Source organism: Rattus norvegicus, chromosome 3 (assembly GCF_021556685.1).
Source record: "Rattus norvegicus strain SHRSP/BbbUtx chromosome 3, alternate assembly SHRSP_T2T, whole genome shotgun sequence".
In the NCBI taxonomy this organism is placed as follows: Eukaryota; Metazoa; Chordata; class Mammalia; order Rodentia; family Muridae; genus Rattus; species Rattus norvegicus.
The window spans coordinates 5,977,198-5,998,154 of record NC_141536.1 but is presented as its reverse complement, the minus strand read 5'-3'; the positions used below and the strand labels follow the sequence as shown (position 1 = coordinate 5,998,154).

General features: G+C 44.1%; 2 protein-coding genes across 6 annotated transcripts in view; one reads left to right on the top strand and one right to left on the bottom strand.

Moving 5' to 3' along the window:
• Nucleotides 1-3,390: 3,390 nt before the first annotated feature.
• On the bottom strand, nt 3,391-19,309 carry Il1rn (interleukin 1 receptor antagonist). Of its 5 annotated transcripts, XM_087654164.1 has the most exons (7): nt 19,172-19,309; nt 15,060-15,137; nt 13,721-13,840; nt 8,709-8,760; nt 7,093-7,181; nt 6,005-6,117; nt 3,391-5,004 (listed from the first exon to the last, which is right to left on the bottom strand). In XM_087654164.1, the coding sequence occupies exons 3-7, from the start codon at nt 13,755-13,757 to the stop codon at nt 4,789-4,791; spliced, it is 507 nt and encodes a 168-aa protein (XP_087510290.1). In that variant the 5' UTR covers nt 13,758-13,840; nt 15,060-15,137; nt 19,172-19,309; the 3' UTR covers nt 3,391-4,788.
• Nucleotides 9,050-20,957, top strand: part of Il36b (interleukin 36, beta) — a 101,826-nt gene continuing 89,918 nt past the window's right edge. Inside the window, exon 1 of the mRNA XM_087652899.1 lies at nt 9,050-9,151. The gene's annotated coding sequence lies outside the window, so the exon portion shown is untranslated. The remainder of the gene's footprint in view (nt 9,152-20,957) is intronic.

The window sequence follows — 20,957 nt, the reverse complement described above, 5'->3', positions numbered from 1 at the left end:
CTGTGAGGATGCTCTCCCTCCCATAACCCGCTCCCACCTCAAAATTCTGGCATTCTCCTGCACTGGGGAAACCAGCCTTCACAGGACCAAGGGCTTCTCCTCCTATGCCAAACAGTACCATCCTCTGCTACAAATGCGGCTGGAGCCGTGGGTCCCTCTGTGTATACTCTTTGGTTGGTGGTTTAGTCCCCCAGAGCTCTGGGGGGCCTGGTTGGTTGATATTGTTGTTGTTCTTATGGGATTGCAAGTTTATTTCCTCTGTTGAAGAAAATAGCACCCCGCTCAAGCTGACTCCCTGTGATTGGCAATCCTGGTTTCTCCAAAGCCTGTGCTAAGCTATATCTCCTATACCCAGCGTTTTAGCCAACCTTATGATTGAGACAGCAGGAAAGTATCAAATCTCTCTTTAAAGTAGTCTCAGTTTGCAATCCATGTAGGGTCCAACTTACAATCCTCCTGCCTCAGCTACCCAAGTAGTGATATTACAGGTAAATAATCTCATTCATACCCATCAGAGCTGGAGACAGAATCCAGGACATCACACATATCAGCCAAGTGCTGTGTTTGACAGTGCAAGTGAGAGCACTGAGGGAGGGTATGGTTGATTTAGTAAGGAGCCCTTTTCTGCAATGAAAGGGCATCCCCAGCCTTTGTGTCAACAGATGCTGCTGGGCAGGGACTTTTGGAGGATGTCAGCCTTGGCACACTGCTGTCTTTGTTTCACCCTAACCCACCCCTAGATCAAGTAAAACAGAATCTCCATGTAGAGCCAGAGCTTAGGCATTGCACCTTTTGATAAGGAACTGTACAGGTCAGCCTCCTAACATGGAGAGAGTCTAGTATGCTCTTCCCAAATGAAGGACTAAAGGCCTAGGATCCATGGTTGTTTGATCAAGGCCAACACTGCAGTGAGGAGGGACTTCGAAAGCTAGAAATCTTCATAGTTGCTTCTGTTTTGTCTATTTAGCAAATCTGGTCTTGAACTTACAATCCTCCTCCAGAGTGCCGTGGTTACAGGGGTGCACTCTCTGCCTGGCCTACTTTTAGATTTCTGAGCCAGGTTTCTGTGGTTCTTTGACGTTATAGCTGATCAGGCCTAGATACAAAGAGAGAGAGAGAGAAAGAGGCAGAGACAGAGAGAGTGACAGAGACCAGGAGCAATCTGGGGAGGCTGGGACCTTTTAAAGGGTCTCACAGGGAAATATGAACTCCCAGTGACAGTGGCAATGTGACCCGTTACATATTGGTGGGTGATGACAGAAGCTGCTGGTGCTGAGTTGCTGAAAGACAGCTGGTAAGCACCTGACTCACAACAAGTAGCTCATCAGAACTCTTGATTGTTGAAATTCTGTACTTTCGAAGTTTTAGTATAACAATAGCATAGGGAGGGGAAGATATCAGAAGAGTTGTTCATTTTTTATACCTTAAGTCACTTTCTTATACCTTTGCAAATTGCATCATTTACATATTTAAAACACTTTAGACTCTCAGAACCTAAGCTTTCACATCCTCAGACTTACACCAGTCTGAGGATTTTACTGCCATTTTACTGCCTCCTAACTGAGAGGAGACCTCCCTTGAATGTGGTACCTAAGCCCAGCCTCACCAGCTGTGCTCCATTCCTTGTCCAATTCCAAATCCAAAGATGGATTTTGTGTATTGGCTGGTTTCTTCAGTGCAAGCAAAGAGCTCCAGACCCCAGCCATGCCGAATGCAAATGTCTGCACATTTGTTGATTTAAATATAGCCCAAATAAGCAGGTGTTTGTCCACTAAGGCCCTATTTGCTACAGACCCCACCAATAGCTTTATGCCAAGGATTTAAACTCCGGGCAAAATTGTTTCCCTTTGGAGTCTAAATCAGAGATTCCCTGATGTGTCTCTGAGAGACATTCCTTAGGCGTGGAAACCTCCTCTCCCACTCCCATCTACCCTGGGAATTCTTTTGCTCTCTCCCCCTTCTGTGCGGAACTTCATCAGACTTGGGCAGATGCTAGTGTTGGGGATACACCTTGAACCAGTGAAAGAGCAATGCTCACTAAAGTTCATGAATGCTACTGCCATCTGGTGGTCTTCTTTCCTGCTCTGCTTCCCTGGTTTATGAGTTCCTTCAAAATTTGCCTGGTCTCAATACAGTCCGCACAGGTTTGTTGGCCGACCTAATGTGTGAATTCCTACTGATGTGTGCAGTGGCTAACTCTGAGTGACTACATGGCAGCAGTTTGGGAAAGCATTCTTTTCTTTTTTTCTCTTTTTCCCTCCCTCCCTCCCTCCCTCCCTCCCTCCCTCCCTCCCTCCTTCCCTCCCTCCCTCCCTTCCTTTTCCTCTTCTCTCTCCTCTCCCTCCTCTTCTCCCTCCTCTCCCTCCTCTCCCTCCTCCCCCTCCTCCCCCTCCTCTCCCTCTTCCTTCTCCTTTTGAAACAAAGTTTTGCTGTGTAGCCCTGGCTGCCCTGGAACTCAGAGATCTGCCTGCCTCTGATTTTGAGTTCTGGGATTAAAGGTGTGTACCACCACCCCTGTCAAAAGCAGTGCTTTTCAAATTTGAGCCTGTGTGCTTTACCTGGGAGTCTTGTTAAGGAGAGCTTCTAAGCCAGGAAGTCTGGGGTAAAGCCCAGGAGCTGAAATTTTATTCCCAAACGATGGGGTTGTAAATTGTGGGTCCTACTTGAAAAGAAGCTTTGACATAGAATGCATGTGCACTAACTCATCCAGGACCGATAAGAGTAGCCATGTTACGACTCATTAGAGAAGGGTATTGCAAAGACTAAAGGCAGTAGATCAGTTTTCCACATAAGCTTTTATTTGCAAGCAGAGATGGAAAAACTGAACCTCTGATAAGAGTTTTAACTAGCTCATCCGAGCTCACGAGGCAAACAGCACAGAAGATGAGAGCATGTCCACAGGATCACAGGATTCAGTGGAACATTTGTTTCCCCTCTTTGTTGACTATTAACTTGTTACCTGGTGTTTGACCTGGGAGCATTTGAGCTTCAGTGATGTTTGAACCAAATGTTTGTTAAGATTCATCTATTGAGTTGGGTGGAGCTGTCTGTGACTCATTTGTTATCTGTGCCATGGTGGGGCATTGAGGTGAGTGTAGATCTGATACTTGCATGTTTATTCATCCATGATAGGGATTTGGGTTGTTTTACTTGGTGGGTTCATGGTAGACAACAATACTCTATAACTTATAGGCAAGGGTGTTTGGTATCCCATTACCCAGAAATGAAGAAGGAGACTTTCAGAGAGGAGACAACTATTGTCTAGCCATAGATAAAAACAAAACAAAACAAAACAAAACAAAAACAAAAACAAAAGCCTCCTGCCCTTCCTGCTTCCCCAGCACCCTTATGCTTTAGGCTTGGGCTCATGGTCACAACCAACAAAGTAGATATTTTCAATGTTTTATTGTAAAATAAAGCTAAAGTCACAAGGAGGAGTAAGAAAATTTCCATGAGCACAAATAACACATACTCTGGGAGTGCCTTCTAAGAGCCAAAGAGGGTGCTCATCCTTGTAGGGACCCAACACACACACACACACACACACACACACACACACACACACACACACACACACACAATGCTCCCTGCTCTCCAGAGCTCATAGTCTGGCAGAGGAAACAGACAGGAACATAGCTACTTCGACACAAGTTTAAAGAGGTGATAAAATGAATGGTCAAGAAATGATCAATAGATTCATTCATTCACCACATCAGGAAGGGCTTGAGAGCCATGTTTGCACAGAGATAGTGGAGAACCTCTTTAGGCAGCTCTGGTAGGTTTGGAGTGAAGATGGTGTTTGGGCTTGACAGAGGAATACAGGATATTGGAGATTTCCAAAAGAGAAAAAAAAGTGGTGGGGAGATTATGGGAATACTACAGTCCACCAAATTTTACTTTTTCAGTTTAGGGGCATCACACAGAAAAGGAAAGGAGGAAAGCCTACCGCCTATTTTCCTAAGCTTACAACCACTTCGCAAATGCAGGAGCATCGAATCCCCAGCTCCCCTCATAAAGCACATAATTTCCACAAGAAGCCTCTCTCCCACATGGAATAAGGCTGGCCTAATGAAATAACTTTGAGATCCTTAATTTCTCTTTTCTACATCCTTAAAGCTGAGGGGAAGCAGACCATGGCGGTAGAACTCAAACTTAGTAGATGTGATGCCCTGGTGGGTTTCATCCCAAGCATCCAAAAAGCCCCAAAACCCAAAAAAACGAAAAACAAAGAAACTCCAAAAAACCCCAAAATGAATAACAAGGAGAATAAAAACCATCCCCATAGACTGGCACAGGTCTATAAAACAAGGGGAAGGAGCCACTTGGGGGATTGTCAAGTGACTTGATTGGTCTGGACTGTGGACATGCAGGACAATGGATAAAACAAAAAGTGTCAGAGTGTGTGTGTGTGTGTGTATGTGTGTGTGTGTGTGTGTGTGTGTGTGTGAGAGAGAGAGAGAGAGAGAGAGAGAGAGAGAGAGAGAGAGAGAGAGAGAGAGAGAGAACAGAAGACACCTAGGCCAAGCAAGTGGTCTAGACTTCACCCAGAGGGCAGAGGCAATAAGAAAAGGCCTGCCATGATGCAGTTTGAAAGATTATTCTGAAATCATCATGGGGATTGGGTTAGCCAACAGACTGAAGGCAGAGATCTATCATCAGGACTCTTCTGTCTCCTTCTACTGTACACCCTGCAAAAATTGTTCCTCAGACCCCAATGATGGCCAGAGTGATCAGGCAGTTGGTGGTCATTGCTGGCCTGGGAGTGGGGAAGGACAGGCCGAGGCAGTGCTATTGGTCTTCCTGGAAGTAGAACTTTGTGACTGTACAGGGCTCTTTTGGTGTGTTGGTGAGGCTCACGGGATGATCAGCCTCTAGTGTTGTGCAGAGGAACCATCCTGGACAGGCAAGTGATTCGAAGCTGGTGGTAGGGCCTGTCTCGGAGCGGATGAAGGTAAAGCGCTTGTCTTCTTCTTTGTTCTTGTTCAGATCAGTGATGTTAACCTCCTGGAAGTCAAGAAATGGTCAGGTAATTGCTGAGGGCTGAGAAAGTCCTGGTTGTCTATCTCCACACCTCCCATAAGGCTACCACCCTCTCATGGTCAAGAAATGAGCTCTCAGAGACCTTGCCAAAGAGTACAGGCCCCAGACTTCTTAAGATAGCATAAGTAGAAGGGGTTATCCCATTGTCATCTCTTGTACATTCATACAAGTGTGGCCATGGCACAGTAAGCCTAACATACATATTCCCATCAGCACAGATTAAGGCTATAGCAGCAGTGATCTGTCAGGATCTGACTCTTTTAAGGAGAGAGGGGTGTAAAGAAGGAGAGAGTTAGCAACAAACTCATGGTTGTGGTTATTTGTAATTGTGTTAAAAGTTTGTCCAGCTAGTCCTCAAGATAATGTCTGAACAGCCCATTACTACTGACTAGGTAAAGGAGTGACACAGGTATATGTGGGATGCAAACTAGTTCCATAGCTAATAGATAACTAGTAGCATAGATAATGATTGGAAGTGTATAATTTTGAGACTTGACCTTGCTAGAAGAAAGTAGGTTCAAGTGGTTTAGGAGGCACAAGACCCATGGTGGTGCTCCTTCATGAAAATGTCTCCTCCTAGAGTTTAGACCCTTGTGCAGTGCCTCTCTACAATGAGTCCATATCAACCACATCACAGGCTTCTGCCAATAGACTTACATAAGCCCAGTTTAATAAGCACTCTTACATTGAGGCCCATTTTCCTGGAACAATCTCTCTTAAAAGTTGGCCAAGGAAGCTCAGATTGTCTACACAAAGGATGGTTTAATGGATGAGAAACCACTTTGGACACCCGATAACGACTAAGAACATTGTGGAAACTGCTTCAGGAGTGACCTCAAAATAGTAATCTGTGAGCAAGGAAAAGCCTCTCCTATCCTTGCATACTCACAGGGTCATGAGAATCACCTGTGGTTGTACTAGCTGTTGGGTTTTGAATGGTTTGGTAGCTAAACCCGATTCTTACCTCCAGCTGGAGCTTGGTGTCATCTCCAGACTTGACACAAGACAGGCACAGCTTGCCCCCGTGGATGCCCAAGAACACATTCCGAAAGTCAATAGGCACCATGTCTATCTTTTCTGGAGAAGAGTAGAGGGTTGGGTCAGAAAGAGAGAAGAGGAGGCAGGGTAGGGGAGAGGTTTTGGGTATTTTGTCTCCCTTTTAAGCCAAAACTACAAGGTCAGAAGGTCAAGAAGCCTCTATCTTTCTAGTCTGACTCCAAGCAAAAGATCTAAATGAGAACACTCTACCTAAGGGCCAGCTTGCTAGATTCTATACTGTCCCCAACTTTCCTTTACTTTCTCCAGTGAACCAGTCCTCTCAACGAATATACTGTTAGTAGACAGAGGCAGAAAGCTCACAAGGCCCATGAGTAGGCTCCATACAGTCCACCTTTCATCCTGCTACTAGGTAGTAATAGAAAACCTAGCCTTCTGTGTTTGAGTGTGTTCATGGGAGAATTACTAGAAAGACAGGAAAATCCAGTTGCATAACTGCTAAAGGAAAGTAGAGGGCTTGGGGAATACTGTGGAGAGACAGGTAATGCTTCATTCCATCACAAACAGAGATGTGGGAACTTTAAGTTCCAGGGCTTAGGGAAATTTAAATTCTGTCAACTAAGTGCCCTCATTTTTCTAAAAGAAAAACTGAAGAATCTGTGGGTGATGTTTCTCCAAGTTCATCTAGCTTTGTCCCTAGTGTACATGATGAGGGTAACATCTATAGTAAAAATGCTACCCAGCCTACATACATGCTAAGTTAGCCTAGGGCAAGGCTAGAGTTTGAATAACACTGGAGATTGGTGGTCCTCCAGCACAAAAGGACTGAGGAGGTGCAGCGGTGCCTTCTGGCCTCTGTTCTTCCTAGCTGTGTCCCTGAGGCATTGTGACTCAGGATCTCTTTTCCACTCTCTTGAGGGCACTCCTATATGTCCCCTGGTGGTCAAGTCTCTCATTTCCAACTCAACAGAAATGAGGACATCCCACCTACAGCCAGAGGAATAGGACAAAGGACTCTGTGCCCACATTACACTAGCTTTTCTGTTATCCACTCACCTTCTAGTTTGGTATTTGGTCCTTGTAAGTACCCAGCAATGAGCTGGTTGTTCCTCAGGTAGAAGGTCTTCTGGTTAGTATCCCAGATTCTGAAAAGCAAAATGACTTAGCTGGAGTAGCCTTTTCCCATTTCCTCAGAGTCACCTAATTTACATCTAGATCTCCTGGAAGTGTGGTGCTTAGCAAGTTCATAACACAAACGAGAAGATTCTGGCCAATACTATGTAAGAGTTCTGCCCATCTCTCACAGATGGCTCTTTTTCTTGTTCCTCATCCCAGAATCCCAGCATGGACATGCATGGTTTCAGCAGAATTTTCTATAGAGCATCAGCAGCTGATAGAACCTTAGGCAATGCAAACACATCCTACATTCACCCCACTAAATAGAGCTGCCAGGTACAAGACTTTCTTCTGTTTTTATGCATTTATGTGTAAATTTAGACCTGCTCTGGATCTGGCAGGGACAGTTGTCCTTGAAAACAAGTCAGCTTCTTCTCTAGCTCACCCAGTGGCCTGTTTGTCACACTCTCACTTCTTGGTGAAGGGCCCTCTGGCTTCCAGAAAGGCAGAAACCTGTGAGGTGTGGTAATAGAGCCCTGGTGATAGGACCTCAGAGCTGTCTCTTTACCTGGTCAGGGGAGCTGACAGGACTCCTTGGGTAGCTTGGGGCAGACCAGGAGCTCAGGGATGGGTGGAGGACAAACCAAGTACTCTGCATGTGAAGGAGTATTTGTGCCTTTGTGACTGGTCTCTACATCTCCAGTGAACTTCAAATTGAAGAGACTCTATAGCCTTGCTAACAGAACTCCAGGGACCTCTCTTGGGGCTGCTAAGAGGATGTGGTGGTAAATCTCAGGAAGCAGTTGTTGGATTTGCTGGACAGATTTGCCTTGGGATAGATGCATAGACTCACAGTCAGAGTTCCAGCCTCCAGCTGTGGGCCCAAAGCAAATAGGGTCAAAAGGGAAGTGACTCAACACAGACTTCATTCTCAGGAAGAATCAAGGATAGATTGTATGTACCAACAATCTCTTTATTCATTTTTTAAATCAAAATCGAGGCTTGCCATTTTTACTATAAGGTTGATACATCTCCCAAGGCTCCTGATCCAATTTTAAAACTCAGGTCATTTTTCAGGCACTGTACAGTTCTCAGAGCACAGGTCTCAGAACATGGTTACAGTATCACTCATGTATTTAGTGTTCGCAATCCTGTAAGGCACACAAGGGGTTATCATCAAGCCAGTATCACATTACAGATATGGAAACTGGGGACTCCAAAGAGAGATAGATATCTTCCAAGTCAACACAGATGCAGAGTGTAGACTGTCTGAGCCTTTGATTGTGTCCTGCTGCAGTATTCCTCTTTGCTAGATCCTGGATGCCTGCCCACCACTTACTGAACATCTAGGCATCTGAGAAAGTGAGTACAATTGACTGTCCTGTTGTCCATGTGTGGAACATTTTAAAACATAAGCCTTAAAGACTGCATTTAGTATGCTTTTCTTGAATTTAGGATATATAGCCATTTCCATCCCATTCCGGAAGATACCCTGGACACATGGTGTGCGCCTCTGATCCTTGGTCTAGGCAACCCTATGTCTTTGGAAGACTTACCTGAAGGCTTGCATCTTGCAGGGTCTTTTCCCAGCAGGGTGGCCAGCTGACTCTGAACGAAACAGAAGGATGAGAAGGAGAGAGATTAGGTGACTGTAAGGTCCCCTGCAGATTTCCATCCCGAGGCTGCAGCAAGGCAACAGAGACTAGCGACTGCCATTTCAGGCTCAAGGTGGTTGCTTATAAAGAAAGTAGTCATTCACCAGCCTGCGCTGCTGTCGTTCCGTTCCACTGTGAAAAGCGGAAAAACCCTCATATTTCCAAAAAGAGAAACCTTTGCTGTTGTCACTGTCAACCCTGAGGGTGTCGCAATGGTGTGTTGTAACTGGTCTCCTCCCCCTTACCCTGTGTAATTTCCCCAAAATTGAGCTCTCTGTTTCCCCTTCATGGCGATCCTGGGAAGAAGAGCACAATGAAAAGCAGGCTCCTCATTTGCATGACAGGTACTCTGAGTCTATTTGCTGATCCCCACCCGCTCCTCGCAAACCAGATCCGAGTAGAAATGTCTCCTTTTTATCTGAAGGCAAGCGATAGGGCTGATGAACAAAGGACAGTGTCATGTCACTGTTACTGTGTTCTTTGGAGAAGAAACAGTTGCTAGACTCTGGATAAACATTGTGTCCAGAACTGAATGGTAAATATTTGGTGTTTTGTGAACTATCCAATCTAACCTAATACTCAGCTCAGCTGTCATGGTGCAAAAGCACCCACAAGTCATTTGTAAGCTAGAAAAGTCAATCTGCTCCAACAGGCTTTGTTTGCAAACCATGGGACAGATTACGCGTAGTGCAGAAGTTTGCTGAACTCTGCTCTAGAGAAATGAGTCCTCCCAAGAGGTGTGTTCTGGAAAGTTGAAGTCTCTTTTTTAAAATTAATTAATTATTTATTTACATCCCAAATGCACACCAACCCACCCACAAAACTTTTGGTTCAAAATTTGTCTCCCTAAAAATGCAGGACAAAGATGGATCAGAGACTGAAGGAATGGGCACCCACTAACTGGCCAAACTTAAGACCATCCCATGGGCAACCACCAATCCCTGATGCCATTAACGATATTCTGTTATGCTTGAGCCTAGCATGGTGGTCCTCTGTGAAGCTGGAGTCTTTTAGGGGTGACTTCATTCTCAAATCATGGAAAAGTGGATAAAATATGTGGACAGCAACTCCTCCGTGATCTTGAAAAAATAACTTTGTTTATTTGTGTCTCTGCGTCTTCATTCTCAGAATGAGGAGGATCATGTCTTCCTTGAAGGTAGTAGGAAAGAAGAGAGTTAAGTTTTGGTCCCAAGTGAGCATTAATAAGCATTAAGTTCTTTTCATGCAACTTTCTTGGAAGTTGGGGAAAGGTAAGGATCTTATTTTATGTTAGCAGAAGGTGAAGAGTGTCTTTGTATGTTCCCCAAGGGAGATTGCTGTCAGGAGCACAGGCATAGCATTTTCAGAACAGGATTGGAGCATAGTGGAGCATAGAGGCTATGTCAACCTCTCACTACTCTAAAGAGACTCAGAAAGAGACATTAAGAAGGGTTGTAGAGCTTGTCAATGGCAGAGGACCAAACACCGGCTTTAGTGGTCAGACTATCCTACACACTCATTGAATTTGACCTCACTTTCTTTTTCTTCCTTCCTTCCTTCCTTCCTTCCTTCCTTCCTTCCTTTCTTTCTTTCTTTCTTTTTTTTTTTTTTTTGGCTTTTGAGATAGGGTTTTTCTGTGTAGCCCTCAGTGTCTCTGTGTCCCTCCTACTGGGATCAAAGGTGTGCCCATCACTGCTCAATGGATGCATTTGACCTTATTTCAACCTGAGAAACCAGAGTATGTTCAAAGGAGAGTTAAATCCTTTCATGGAGAAGCTAAAGAACTGTCAAATCTTTAAAGAATTCTTTTCCCTCCCCCCCCAACAAATGGGACATGTCTGCTATTATAATGCTGGATGATAATTTTGAGAGTCAAAGTGGCAAGTGCATATCTTTCTTGAGTTATTGTTTAAAAATTCTATATCTACCTGTGATAGCCAAGGGATGTTCTGTTTGCTCATTTCTTTGTTCGTTTTGAAAATCTTTTGTGAAGCTGACTGAGGAGGGGATGTGCATGAACTTGCCTACTTATTTACAACATCCAGAAACCACTGAATTAACTAAGCTTTAAAGTTTCTGAAAGGTTTATTAGTCACCCAGTACAAACTTTTGTTATTATACCTACTAAAAGGAGACCTAGTTGCCATCCAGGACCCATAAGCTCCCTCAGGCTTGGATGTACTTCTGAAGCTACCCTGGACTCATTTATTATTTATTGTACAAAGACTACATCTTACATATCAATAAAATTCACATCAAAACTCAGAAAGAGGCTTGATGGTTGCCAGAGGCAGGGGATGGCAAGGGATGCATAGTTAAATTTATAGATAGAGTGCCTCTTTGTATCGCAGGATTCCCAAGAGAGTGCAGACAACTTTGCTCAACTGTTACCAGTCACCCCAGAAAGGACAGCCTGTCTGGATTTGAGCCAACAATCTCAGGAAGCAGAGATGTGTAGGCCACTCAGCAGGAGCAATTTCCTCATCTCCAAGCTCTTCGCCCCACCCCTATAAAGGGCTGCAGTGTCTTTGCCTCCTGGTAGACCCTTCAATTCCCTGAGGGAGAGAGGCTACCATTGGTTGAAGGTCAGACACCTGTCTCTCTTCTGCCTCTATGCTACTTCACAGATCTAACACACGCTAAGTTGCTAAGATAAACAGGTTTCGGATATCCGGGGATCATATGACAGTAATAGTAGTGTTTACTACACTGTGAAAGCTTGCCAGAGTGGTTCCTGAGTAACCTCACTACTTCACTCTCTCCTCTAAAAGGAAAGGAAAGGAGAAGAGAAATGAGAGGGTCAGAAGGAGAAAGGAAGGGAGGAAAAAGGAGGAGAAAGAAAACGGGATCTACGTGAGGAGGGAGATGTCTTAATTAGCCTGATTATGGTGAAAATTCTACAATTTCTATCAAGATGTTAAGCTTATGCCTTAAATGTATTTGACTTCTTATTAATTATGCATTCATAGGAAGACAAATAATGACCAAGAAATACAAGACAATTTAGCAGTAGTTGAAGTGAAGCACAAAGATTTGTATCACACCGTCCTGTAAATATGATATTCACAGATGCTGTGATTTCTGTATGTACTATACAAGAATGTCATTTGTCACTTTCTTACTATGTAATTCTCTATATTAGGGTTTGATATTCTTTTCATTCCACTTTCAGATTTTTATAGAATGTTACATTTTGAAAACTGAAGTTTAGGTAGCTACCGCTATAGTGATGAATGAAAAACTAGAGGCTTCTTATTGAGGATAAATGTCTAAAGAGGCAACCTTTAGCAAACTGGCGAGACTTTGCAAGAACATCAGTTCATCATCATCATCATCATCATCTCAAACATCCTTGAAGACTGAGGAAGAGAAATGACTTGTCAGGTGAATAGCGGGGCTCCACACTAGTCTCTGCCCTCAGAGAGCTGTCCAAGTAACATCCCCAGCACTTGGTAGCTGCTGAGTAATGTTTCTCTGACCTTAGCACAAATTCAGACAAGAAGAGATTATTACTAGAGGTCGGAAATATTAGGCTCCCAGACTCCTCTGGTCTGAGCCTCTTTCCCATGACCACTCTCACCTTCACAAAGGCCAGCAGTATAATATGTTCTTTCTGAGTGTGCAGGAAAGGAAGTCCTGGGTTTACCCCATGTTTCAATCCTCCTACGTCACTCTAAGCTGTACTGCTTCAGACAAGGTGACCAGACTCTCTAGATCTGTTTCATTACCCATTAACCAGGTTTACTATTAGAAACCACAACGTGGGTTGCTATGAGAATTCAGTTAAGACTCTCAGATGATGTACTGGCACATGAGAATTACTCAAACAGCAGTGATTGTGCATAGTTCCTTACTTCAGGCAAGATGGGAGGGATGAGTCACAGTGCCCACCACCCCTACAATTCTGGCCCACATGTGCAGCTTGTACAACTCCTCGCTCTGCTACTGATCCACACACACTCTTTACTGGATTTTCTGTGGTGAGTCTAAGCACAACTCCCTACTATATAGGAAGAAGAGGAAGGAAAAAGTCCTCTTTCTTTTCTCATCTTCTGGCCTCAATTCCACTCTTAGCTTTTTCTTGTGGTGTTACTGTTGGTGATCTTGGCAATACTGCTCACCAATTCTCGGGGGGCCCAGACCAAACTCTACTTCCTGAACAAGTTTAAGGATTTCAATACAAACAGAACCTTGTGACTTCCTTCTGGGTTCTATTGAGGTAGAAGATAGAAAACCTGAGCAATCCACACATCAGGAGCAACAGGCAATAACAAGAGCTTTAAGGACATACAGTAAGGTATAAACGAAAGTATTCTCACACATGGATCAGGGGCCTTAAGATTCCTTTGCATCAGATTGCAAGGAAGGACCACCTTTACGTAATTGTCCTACGTTGAAGCATTTCATATATTAAGCACAGCATTGGCCACCTGGAAGGTTTCTGGCAGCTCTTTGCTAGTTCTTAATTTCAGTTGATTAGGTCTTTCAGTTCTAGAATTTCCATTTGATTCATTTTAAAATATATTTTGTAGCTCTTTATCAGAAAATTTAAACTTGTCTTTGGAAATATATCTGGGCCTATGTACGTGTGTGTGTGTGTGTGTGTGTGTGTGTGTGTGTGTGTGTGAGAGAGAGAGAGAGAGAGAGAGAGAGAGAGAGAGCGCCAAACTTATTCTATCTTGGACCAGACTCCATCTTAAAAAAAAAAACTAAAACAAACAAACAAACAAACAAGAATAACCCCTGAGAACTTGACCTGCAGTAGAACCTAAGTTGCACTCAAGAACCGGGAAGGACCCTATGGCTTATCCTTGGCTTATACCCCAGAGTTACTCCGTAGCTACTTGTTGCAACAGTTAATCAAAGATTAGTCTGATTGAGATGTGCTTTCAGACTGTTTGTGATTGCTCACGACGTTTCTTCAGAGCACCCACCTGTCGTCTTACGTTGTCGTCCTTGTGTTAGATGCATGCCAGGCTGGACCCCTCACTTGCTTCCATTTTCCTATAAAACACTGTCCCACTGAGAGTTCAGGGCTGCTTCGCCAAACCATCCTGTGGGTTGGTGGTGAATAAGCCCAAACTCAGTTTGTAATAAAGAGACCCTAATGTGGTTACACTGGAGTCAGCTTTTGGAGTTCATGAACACTTCCTGGCACGTGTGTAACGTTGGGTGTCTTCCTTCACTACTCTTCACCTTAATTTTTTTGAGGCAGAGTCTCTCACTGAATGGATCCAGCTATGTTAGCCCCAGAGACTCTCCTTCTGCCGCCTACCCAGTGCTAGTATTACAGGCAGTGTCACATGGCAATGCCCAGTTTTACATGAATAGTGGGAATCTGAAATTAGTTCTTCATGCTTGTGCAGCCAACATTTTGTCAACTGACTCATCTTCTCATTCCTGAATGTGCTTTTAAAAGGCTGTCCCTGGTAACTCCATTTTTGGGTCTCCTCCTACTGTCTATTTTCCTTTACTGCACAAACTGCCTTGCATATATATTATGGTTCCTGGAATGGCCTTAGTTATGGTAGACCCTGCGCAAGAGAGTCTTAGGTCCTGGAGGCATACTTTTGAAGGAAATTTCTCTGTCTTTTTCTTGTTCTTTATTTCCTGGGTGATGAGGTTACATACTCTGCAGTGTTGATATCTGGTATACCCATAAAACCCTAAGCAATGAGCCCATCTAGTTTTGGACTAGAGGCTCCGAAGCTGTGACCTTGCTAAGACCCTTCTTTTGGTAATTTAATTATATCAGCCATTTTATTATATGAACACAAAGATGACTAACAAAACATGTCTGGTTACTTTATATTTGTTCAGGGACACTGTATATTTAACATGCAGAGATTTTTTTAAGCATGTGTAGGATGTTATTTTTATCATTAGATGGGTTATTTTGTTCCTGCTAGGCAACTGGCTCAGAGCTCTGAGGTCCCAGGTAACATTTATCCAAATAAGACTTGAGCTCATTTGTAAGTGGGCTTGGATACTTGAGAGGGCTGTTCTAGCTCTCTAGGAGTCTCACTCAATTGTACTAACCCCTTTTCCTGAATGGAATATAATGTATACATTTTAACCAGTTTGTTTTGAGCTCTCCAAACGAAGGTCCAGGGATCCTCAAAAACCTTAGCTTAGGGAGAGATTCCTCAGGGTCTGAACCCAGATGGAGCTGGGTGTTACCCCCATTTCTAAAAAGTTCCATTACTTCTCTGCTCATTTCTGTCATTAAACACTGACTAAAGTTAAAGGAAGGAGGGGTCTGTTTTGGCTTACTGTTTGAATGTTGATCATGATGGACAAAGCAGCTGGTCACAGCGTCAATGGCTACTAGTGCTCAGCTGGTCACAGCATCTGCAGTGAGGAAGCAGAGAGCAGTGACTGCTAGTGCTCAGCTAGTTTTCCTTTATTTTGTCCTGGGCTGAGCATAGACTGGTGAAGGCCACAAGTCGGCCCACCCAGATAATTCAATGTGCAAACTACTGTATAGACACACCCAGAGGGTTGTCTTCTAGGTAATTCTGGATATCACCAAAGTGACAATATTAACACAAACTCACTGTGTTTTGTTGGGGGTGGGGTGGTAGAGTCAGAAGGGGTAATGGGAGAGCTGCATAGGAACCGGAACAAGAAAGCCCACTAATGCTACCCCAAGGATCCAGGATCCATCTTAAGGAAGATCATACTGGAGAGTGTTGTTAGCCTTGTTTTATTTCAATGGTCATGGGGTCAGAAGATAGACTACACTTAGATCACTACTTAGAAGATAGAAGTGGAGTGATTGAACCAGAAGTATGCTATGTTTAACTACTCTGTCTTCCCTGTAAATTTTATTTACAGCATTTCCCAGTTGCAGCTTAAATACTTCTACCAAGGAAGATTTAAAGTGAGTGGGAACTTGGCAACTGGGTGTTGACAGCTCTAGTGCCCCACAGAGGCAGGAGCATTTGGCTGACTTTCCTTCTATCTGGAGAGAAATCATCTTTATTTGTTCCAGTACCAAACTCCTCTAAACCTCAACTGGTTCACACGCGGGTCTCTCACCCCTTGCATTCTTATTGATAAATCCACAGTACCAGAAAACTTTAATGAGTCCTGATGTGAGGATTGCCCCTGCCTGTTCGAGCTGAGCTTGTGCTACCAGGCACCATTTGTGAGATGCACGCATTTGGCCTTGGGTGAATAAAAATGCACCCTGAGTTGTAACAAGATCATCTCATAGCTTCTAACCAGCACTCAAATAGCTGAATGCTGGTGTACGCGCTACACAATTGTGGCAATATTATCCTACCTTTGCTAATTCTTACTAAAACAGCAGGCCAAAGTTATTCCTTCCGCCTCATGTAAACATATACTAGTATGATAGGAGGAGGGAAAGAACAACACCTGGTGGTATAGCCTGATTTTTTTATCTGCTCTTAGCTACCCACGTCAGGTATCTGAGCTCATCTAATAATACCCCTAGTTGGAAGCTCCCTAGGGCAACAGTCAGGCTTGGAGACAGTTGTGCTTCATACCCAAGTTTCAGCCCTCTAGTTTTCTGATGTCAAGGTGATCATGTGTACTCTCTTGACTAATAAAAGTCATTCAGGAGACAGGGCATAAACTAACAATTGTGGATCAGTGCTTTTCAAGAGTTTCAATTTCTTCCCAGATCCAGATAGGAGCTTTCCCTGAATCCTCTCTGAGCCATTCCTAGGTGGCTTTTAGTTCCATGGTGTGTGGGTGTGGTATGGATTGGCTCTGAATGTCACCATTTTTATAGTTATCACATCATCAAACACACATGCTAACTCTTTTCTCTGTTGGTTAGCCTCCTAAGGCAAGAGATGGTGGAGATGGACAGGAATTCTGAGAAAGGGCACAGCTGGGCTGTCATTGCCGTGCCCACCCTGTTCCTGCATTCACTACTTTTATGTCACAGTGATAAAACACCATAATCTGAGGCAACTTATAAGAAAAAAGTTTATATGGCTCAAAAAGGGATACGAATCTATCATGTAGGGGAAGCATGGTGGCTGGAGCAGGCAGTTGGGAGTTCACATCTTCAACCACAGACACAAAGCAGAAATGAACAGGAAGTGGAGTGAGGTGTTAAACAATCCCACCCACTGTAATGTTCTCCTCAAGCAAGGCTGCACTTCCTAAACTTCCCCAGACAGCCCACCAACCAGGCACCAAATGTTCAAGTGCCCAAGCATTTCTCATTCAAACTACCACAGGTGGTATAGTCTGCCACTGAGTGATACCCCATTTTGTACTGCACTCTTTATACCAATCTACTGAGTGTAAGGTGAGCATCATAGAACACACTTTCATGATGGCAGTGCACCTGGATGTCTTGCAGAAACAAAACAAAACAAAACAACCCCTCAAGACCCAGAAAGGCTACATTTCCTCTAGATTCTGTCTGAGGCAAGCTTTAAATTTTGCTTTTCATTCTTCCCCATACTACATACTGTCCTGCCACAGGTGTTTACCTTCTTGGTTTCATTGCAAGGTCAACAAGATCGAGAACTCTGCTTACTGTCACAATTTTATTTTTTGGCTCTAGCTCATTGTCCTATGGAGTAACTGTTTAGTTCATAACTGCTTGGAGATATGGAAAAGCATATGGGACATAAGGAAAAATGATTTTAAACCTTTGTACAGGCTATGATGAAAGCCATTTTACCTGGTTATGGACTAGGATGACAAACTGTCTTGGTTTGTCAAAGCCTATTTTAGCTTCATTACCGAAGATTCTATATGTCAGTGAGCCCCTCAGTCTTTGAAAACTTAGCATGGTTGGTCACTCTAAATTGTGAACCCTGGTGGATGGTGCCACAAATTGCAAACACATTGACTTAATTACTGTCCCTTGCTAATTTAGCTTCTTCTTATTGGCAAAGATACGATCCATTTGGATAGATGCTATGTCGTTTAGATGGTAGACGAATTCATAGATGATAAATAAGAGAGGCAGACAGACTAATAGATAACTGAAATATATACAAAAGCCAAAAATGAGCTTCTCACCCAGGAAGAGACCAGAATAAATAAAAGAATGGTCACATCCACCATTGATTCATTTAAATCAAACCATTTATCTTAAGATGGTGTTAGCATCCTTAAACTATCTTCAAAAGCGGGTCCTTAACTGCATGTATCCTTCCCATCACCATTGCTTTCTCCTTTCTCTCCTTTCCTTCTTTACAAGCATTGTTTGTGAGGTAGGGAGCAGGACTCCATGGATAGAGAGAGAAGGTAAAGAGCGGAAAGGTATATTGTAGATCCCTGCTCTTGTCCTCACTCTGCAAGCCCCCATCAAATCACATGCTTAACTTGTTGATTCTTAGAGTCATGGTTTCTGCTTGGCCACAGTTGGAAGCTTCCTTCTCTTTGGATTTTGATGGTGTTTCTGATTCCTTCTTTCAGGGACCGTGGTGTCTATATTGTGCTTGCTTGCACTGGTTCCAGCTTTAAACTCATTCCCAATTCATGATCACCAGCATGTAACACCTATGTGTTTGCCAGTTCTATATATTTTGGAACAAGCTATTTTAAAATAAGATTCTTTCTGGATCTGGAAATGAGCCCAACCTTCTACTTTACAACATTTGAAAAACACGTAAGACCTCAGGCCAACATTGTAATACTTTCCACAGGAGACAAGGCACCCACTGGGGGAAATGAGAGGATGTGTTTTTACACTCCCCTGACAAAGCACTTCCACTCTGACTGAAGGCAGCCATTCTGTCCCTGTAGCACAGTGCAGTGGTTAGCGATAGACTCACTTATACTCAACAGTAACTTCTCTCCCAATGCTCTCTACCTGGCTTTGGGCAAATTATCAATCTCTCTCCATCTATTTCCTCTTCTGAAAATATGGACACTAAGATCCTTCCTCATATGAAATTGTGACTATTAGGTTATATTATATTTTATCAGAGTACCACAGATAATATTTGGCTTTTCTTTTTAGGATCTCCACCTGAACCTATATTCTCTATGGCAGACATGTCTAGGCGTCAGTTGCCTGTAACGATCTGTTAATCCTCTGCAGACTCTACCCTTCTCTATTACTCCTCAACCTTGTGGACACAGGCAACTCCCTATCAGCAGTTCTCATTACACACACACTTCTTTCCGCCATCTTACAGAAACATTTCGTCTCTTTCTTGCTTTCATAAACAGTGGAGAATGGCCAACACCTCTGGTGACTTTTCTCATAATGGGCACACCCCCTTTGCCCCAGCACATCTAGGTAATTTCCTGGGATGCTGTGGCTTCCCATTGGCCAGGTTTCCAGATAGCCTCGTGCTCCATGCATCTGGCATTGATCATTGGGTCAACATTAGTGGTGGACAATCCCTCCCTTATTTTTCATAGGACTTCAAAGCACTTACCTGAAGCCATGGGGGAGCTCAACAGGACACAAGGTCTTCCACTGCCTTCCAATGTCTCACTCCAGAAAGATGTGCTGTATATAAAGGAGCACCCAGGCAGTGTCTATGGCACAGACCTGCCCAGGGTGGAACTGCTCCTCCTCCCCAGCTACCTAAGCAGAATAAGAGGGGGGAGCTGGCCACTCCCATACTCCTACACAGGCCAGTCAGCCCTAGGAGGTAGGCTGCTGATGACTGAAGCCAAGCCAGGCCCAGGTTCCTGAGGGGTGACTCAGGCTAGCAGAAGCCAAACTGGTTCTTATCTACATAAAACTGGAGGTCTGTGGGTAAGGTGCTGGACCTTTATGAGGTGGGACCTTTGTATCACCCCAAACCCAGCTGTTATGAGACCATCATGCAAACATAAATTTATTCAAAACACCATTCTTACTTAGTCCTGACTGTGGCTCTTACAAGGACTCTCACAAGCACTGACTGCAAGCCAGACAAGGCCACTTGTGTTCTAATCAAAGAAAGAGGAGAGGGAAAGAGTAAAATAAACTAATTCCTTATGGGGGTAAGGGTCACAGGAGAAATCAAATGTATGACATGTCTATCTTAGAAGGTGACCAGGGAAGCCCCTTTGAGAACGGTGGCATTTGAGCTGGGGAAGGGAACAAATGTTACAATCACAGGAAACAGCAAGAAAGAGGACTTGGGCTGGGATATTTCATGGCCTGAGGATTATTCTCACCACCATATGTGGCCCAGCATCACTTAGAGGTTTACCCTTTTTCCAAGTCTGCTTTCGTTTCACCTTTGTACCACTGTCAAGGCTCACTCCAGAAGGCCAGATGCATTCTCCCAACTCCGAAGTTCTCAGTTCTCTGACTCCTGTTCCTCTGTAGTTTAGAACCAACCTGCTCTGAATTCTTGCCTCTGTTCCCTCCCACCAAGGAGTAGACAACTCCTGTGTGCTTAATAGCCATCAGGCTGATAGGTGGGTAACTGCAGCCCATGATCGCTGGGGCTGGGCTTCAGAATGGCAGTCACTCTTTGAGAGAGTCTGGTCTTGTCATTTTCCCTTCTAAACCTTACCTTGATAGAAGCAAAAAGGCCTGTCACTCCCTGCCTAGTCTTAGACTGATATGCAGACCATAAAATGGTTTATATATTGTGCACAGTTAAAGTAGGCCTTGCTCCAGGCAATGCCTTAACAAGAAGATAAAGGAGAGGGCAGATAAACACAATGCTGCCTGCAGTCTCGCTGCCTGCAGTCTCGCTTCCTGCAGGTCTGTCTCTTCTGAGGGGACAGGACAGATCACCCACACTTGAGGGACCTGGCCAAAGTCCCTTGGTTTCCCTCTAGCTGTTTGTTCATCTGGACTCATTCCCAAGGTCTCTCTGACATGGGCGTGGGAGGCACTGGGGCCCTGAGGTGAAAAAGGATCCCTGCCTGGCACTCTGAACCGCAGGGACTTCCCATGGGGCCTTAACTTCCTGTTCTTGTTAGCTTGGGTTTACCAAGCTAGACTATCTAGGCCTTTTAGCCTTGACTAGGAACTAGAAAGGAGCTTTTGTAGAGAAATGTTTGTGAAGAACCAGGAACCAGCTTTGCAAACCTGGAAACTCTACAGACTCCAGCTTTGCAAACCTGGGAAACTGCTCTAGGAGGGAACTCTGGAAGTTGCTGGTGGAGCCTGTCTAGTGTGCATATCTGATTTGGCAAGAGGAGGTCATGTGGTACTGAGGGTCTGGCTTTCAGAGGTTCAAATCTTAACCTTGTAAACTGTATCTTGGTGACTTT

Excerpts from the sequence above, each read along its gene's own strand:
- Il1rn (XM_087654164.1), bottom strand. The coding sequence starts at position 13,757 with ATGCATCTAACACAAGGACGACAACGTAAGACGACAG. Across the intron at positions 8,761-13,720 it reads ACGACAACGTAAGACGACAG|AGTCAGCTGGCCACCCTGCT; the intron begins GTGGGTGCTCTG and ends TGTTTCGTTCAG. Across the intron at positions 7,182-8,708 it reads TGCAAGATGCAAGCCTTCAG|AATCTGGGATACTAACCAGA; the intron begins GTAAGTCTTCCA and ends TTTGCTTTTCAG.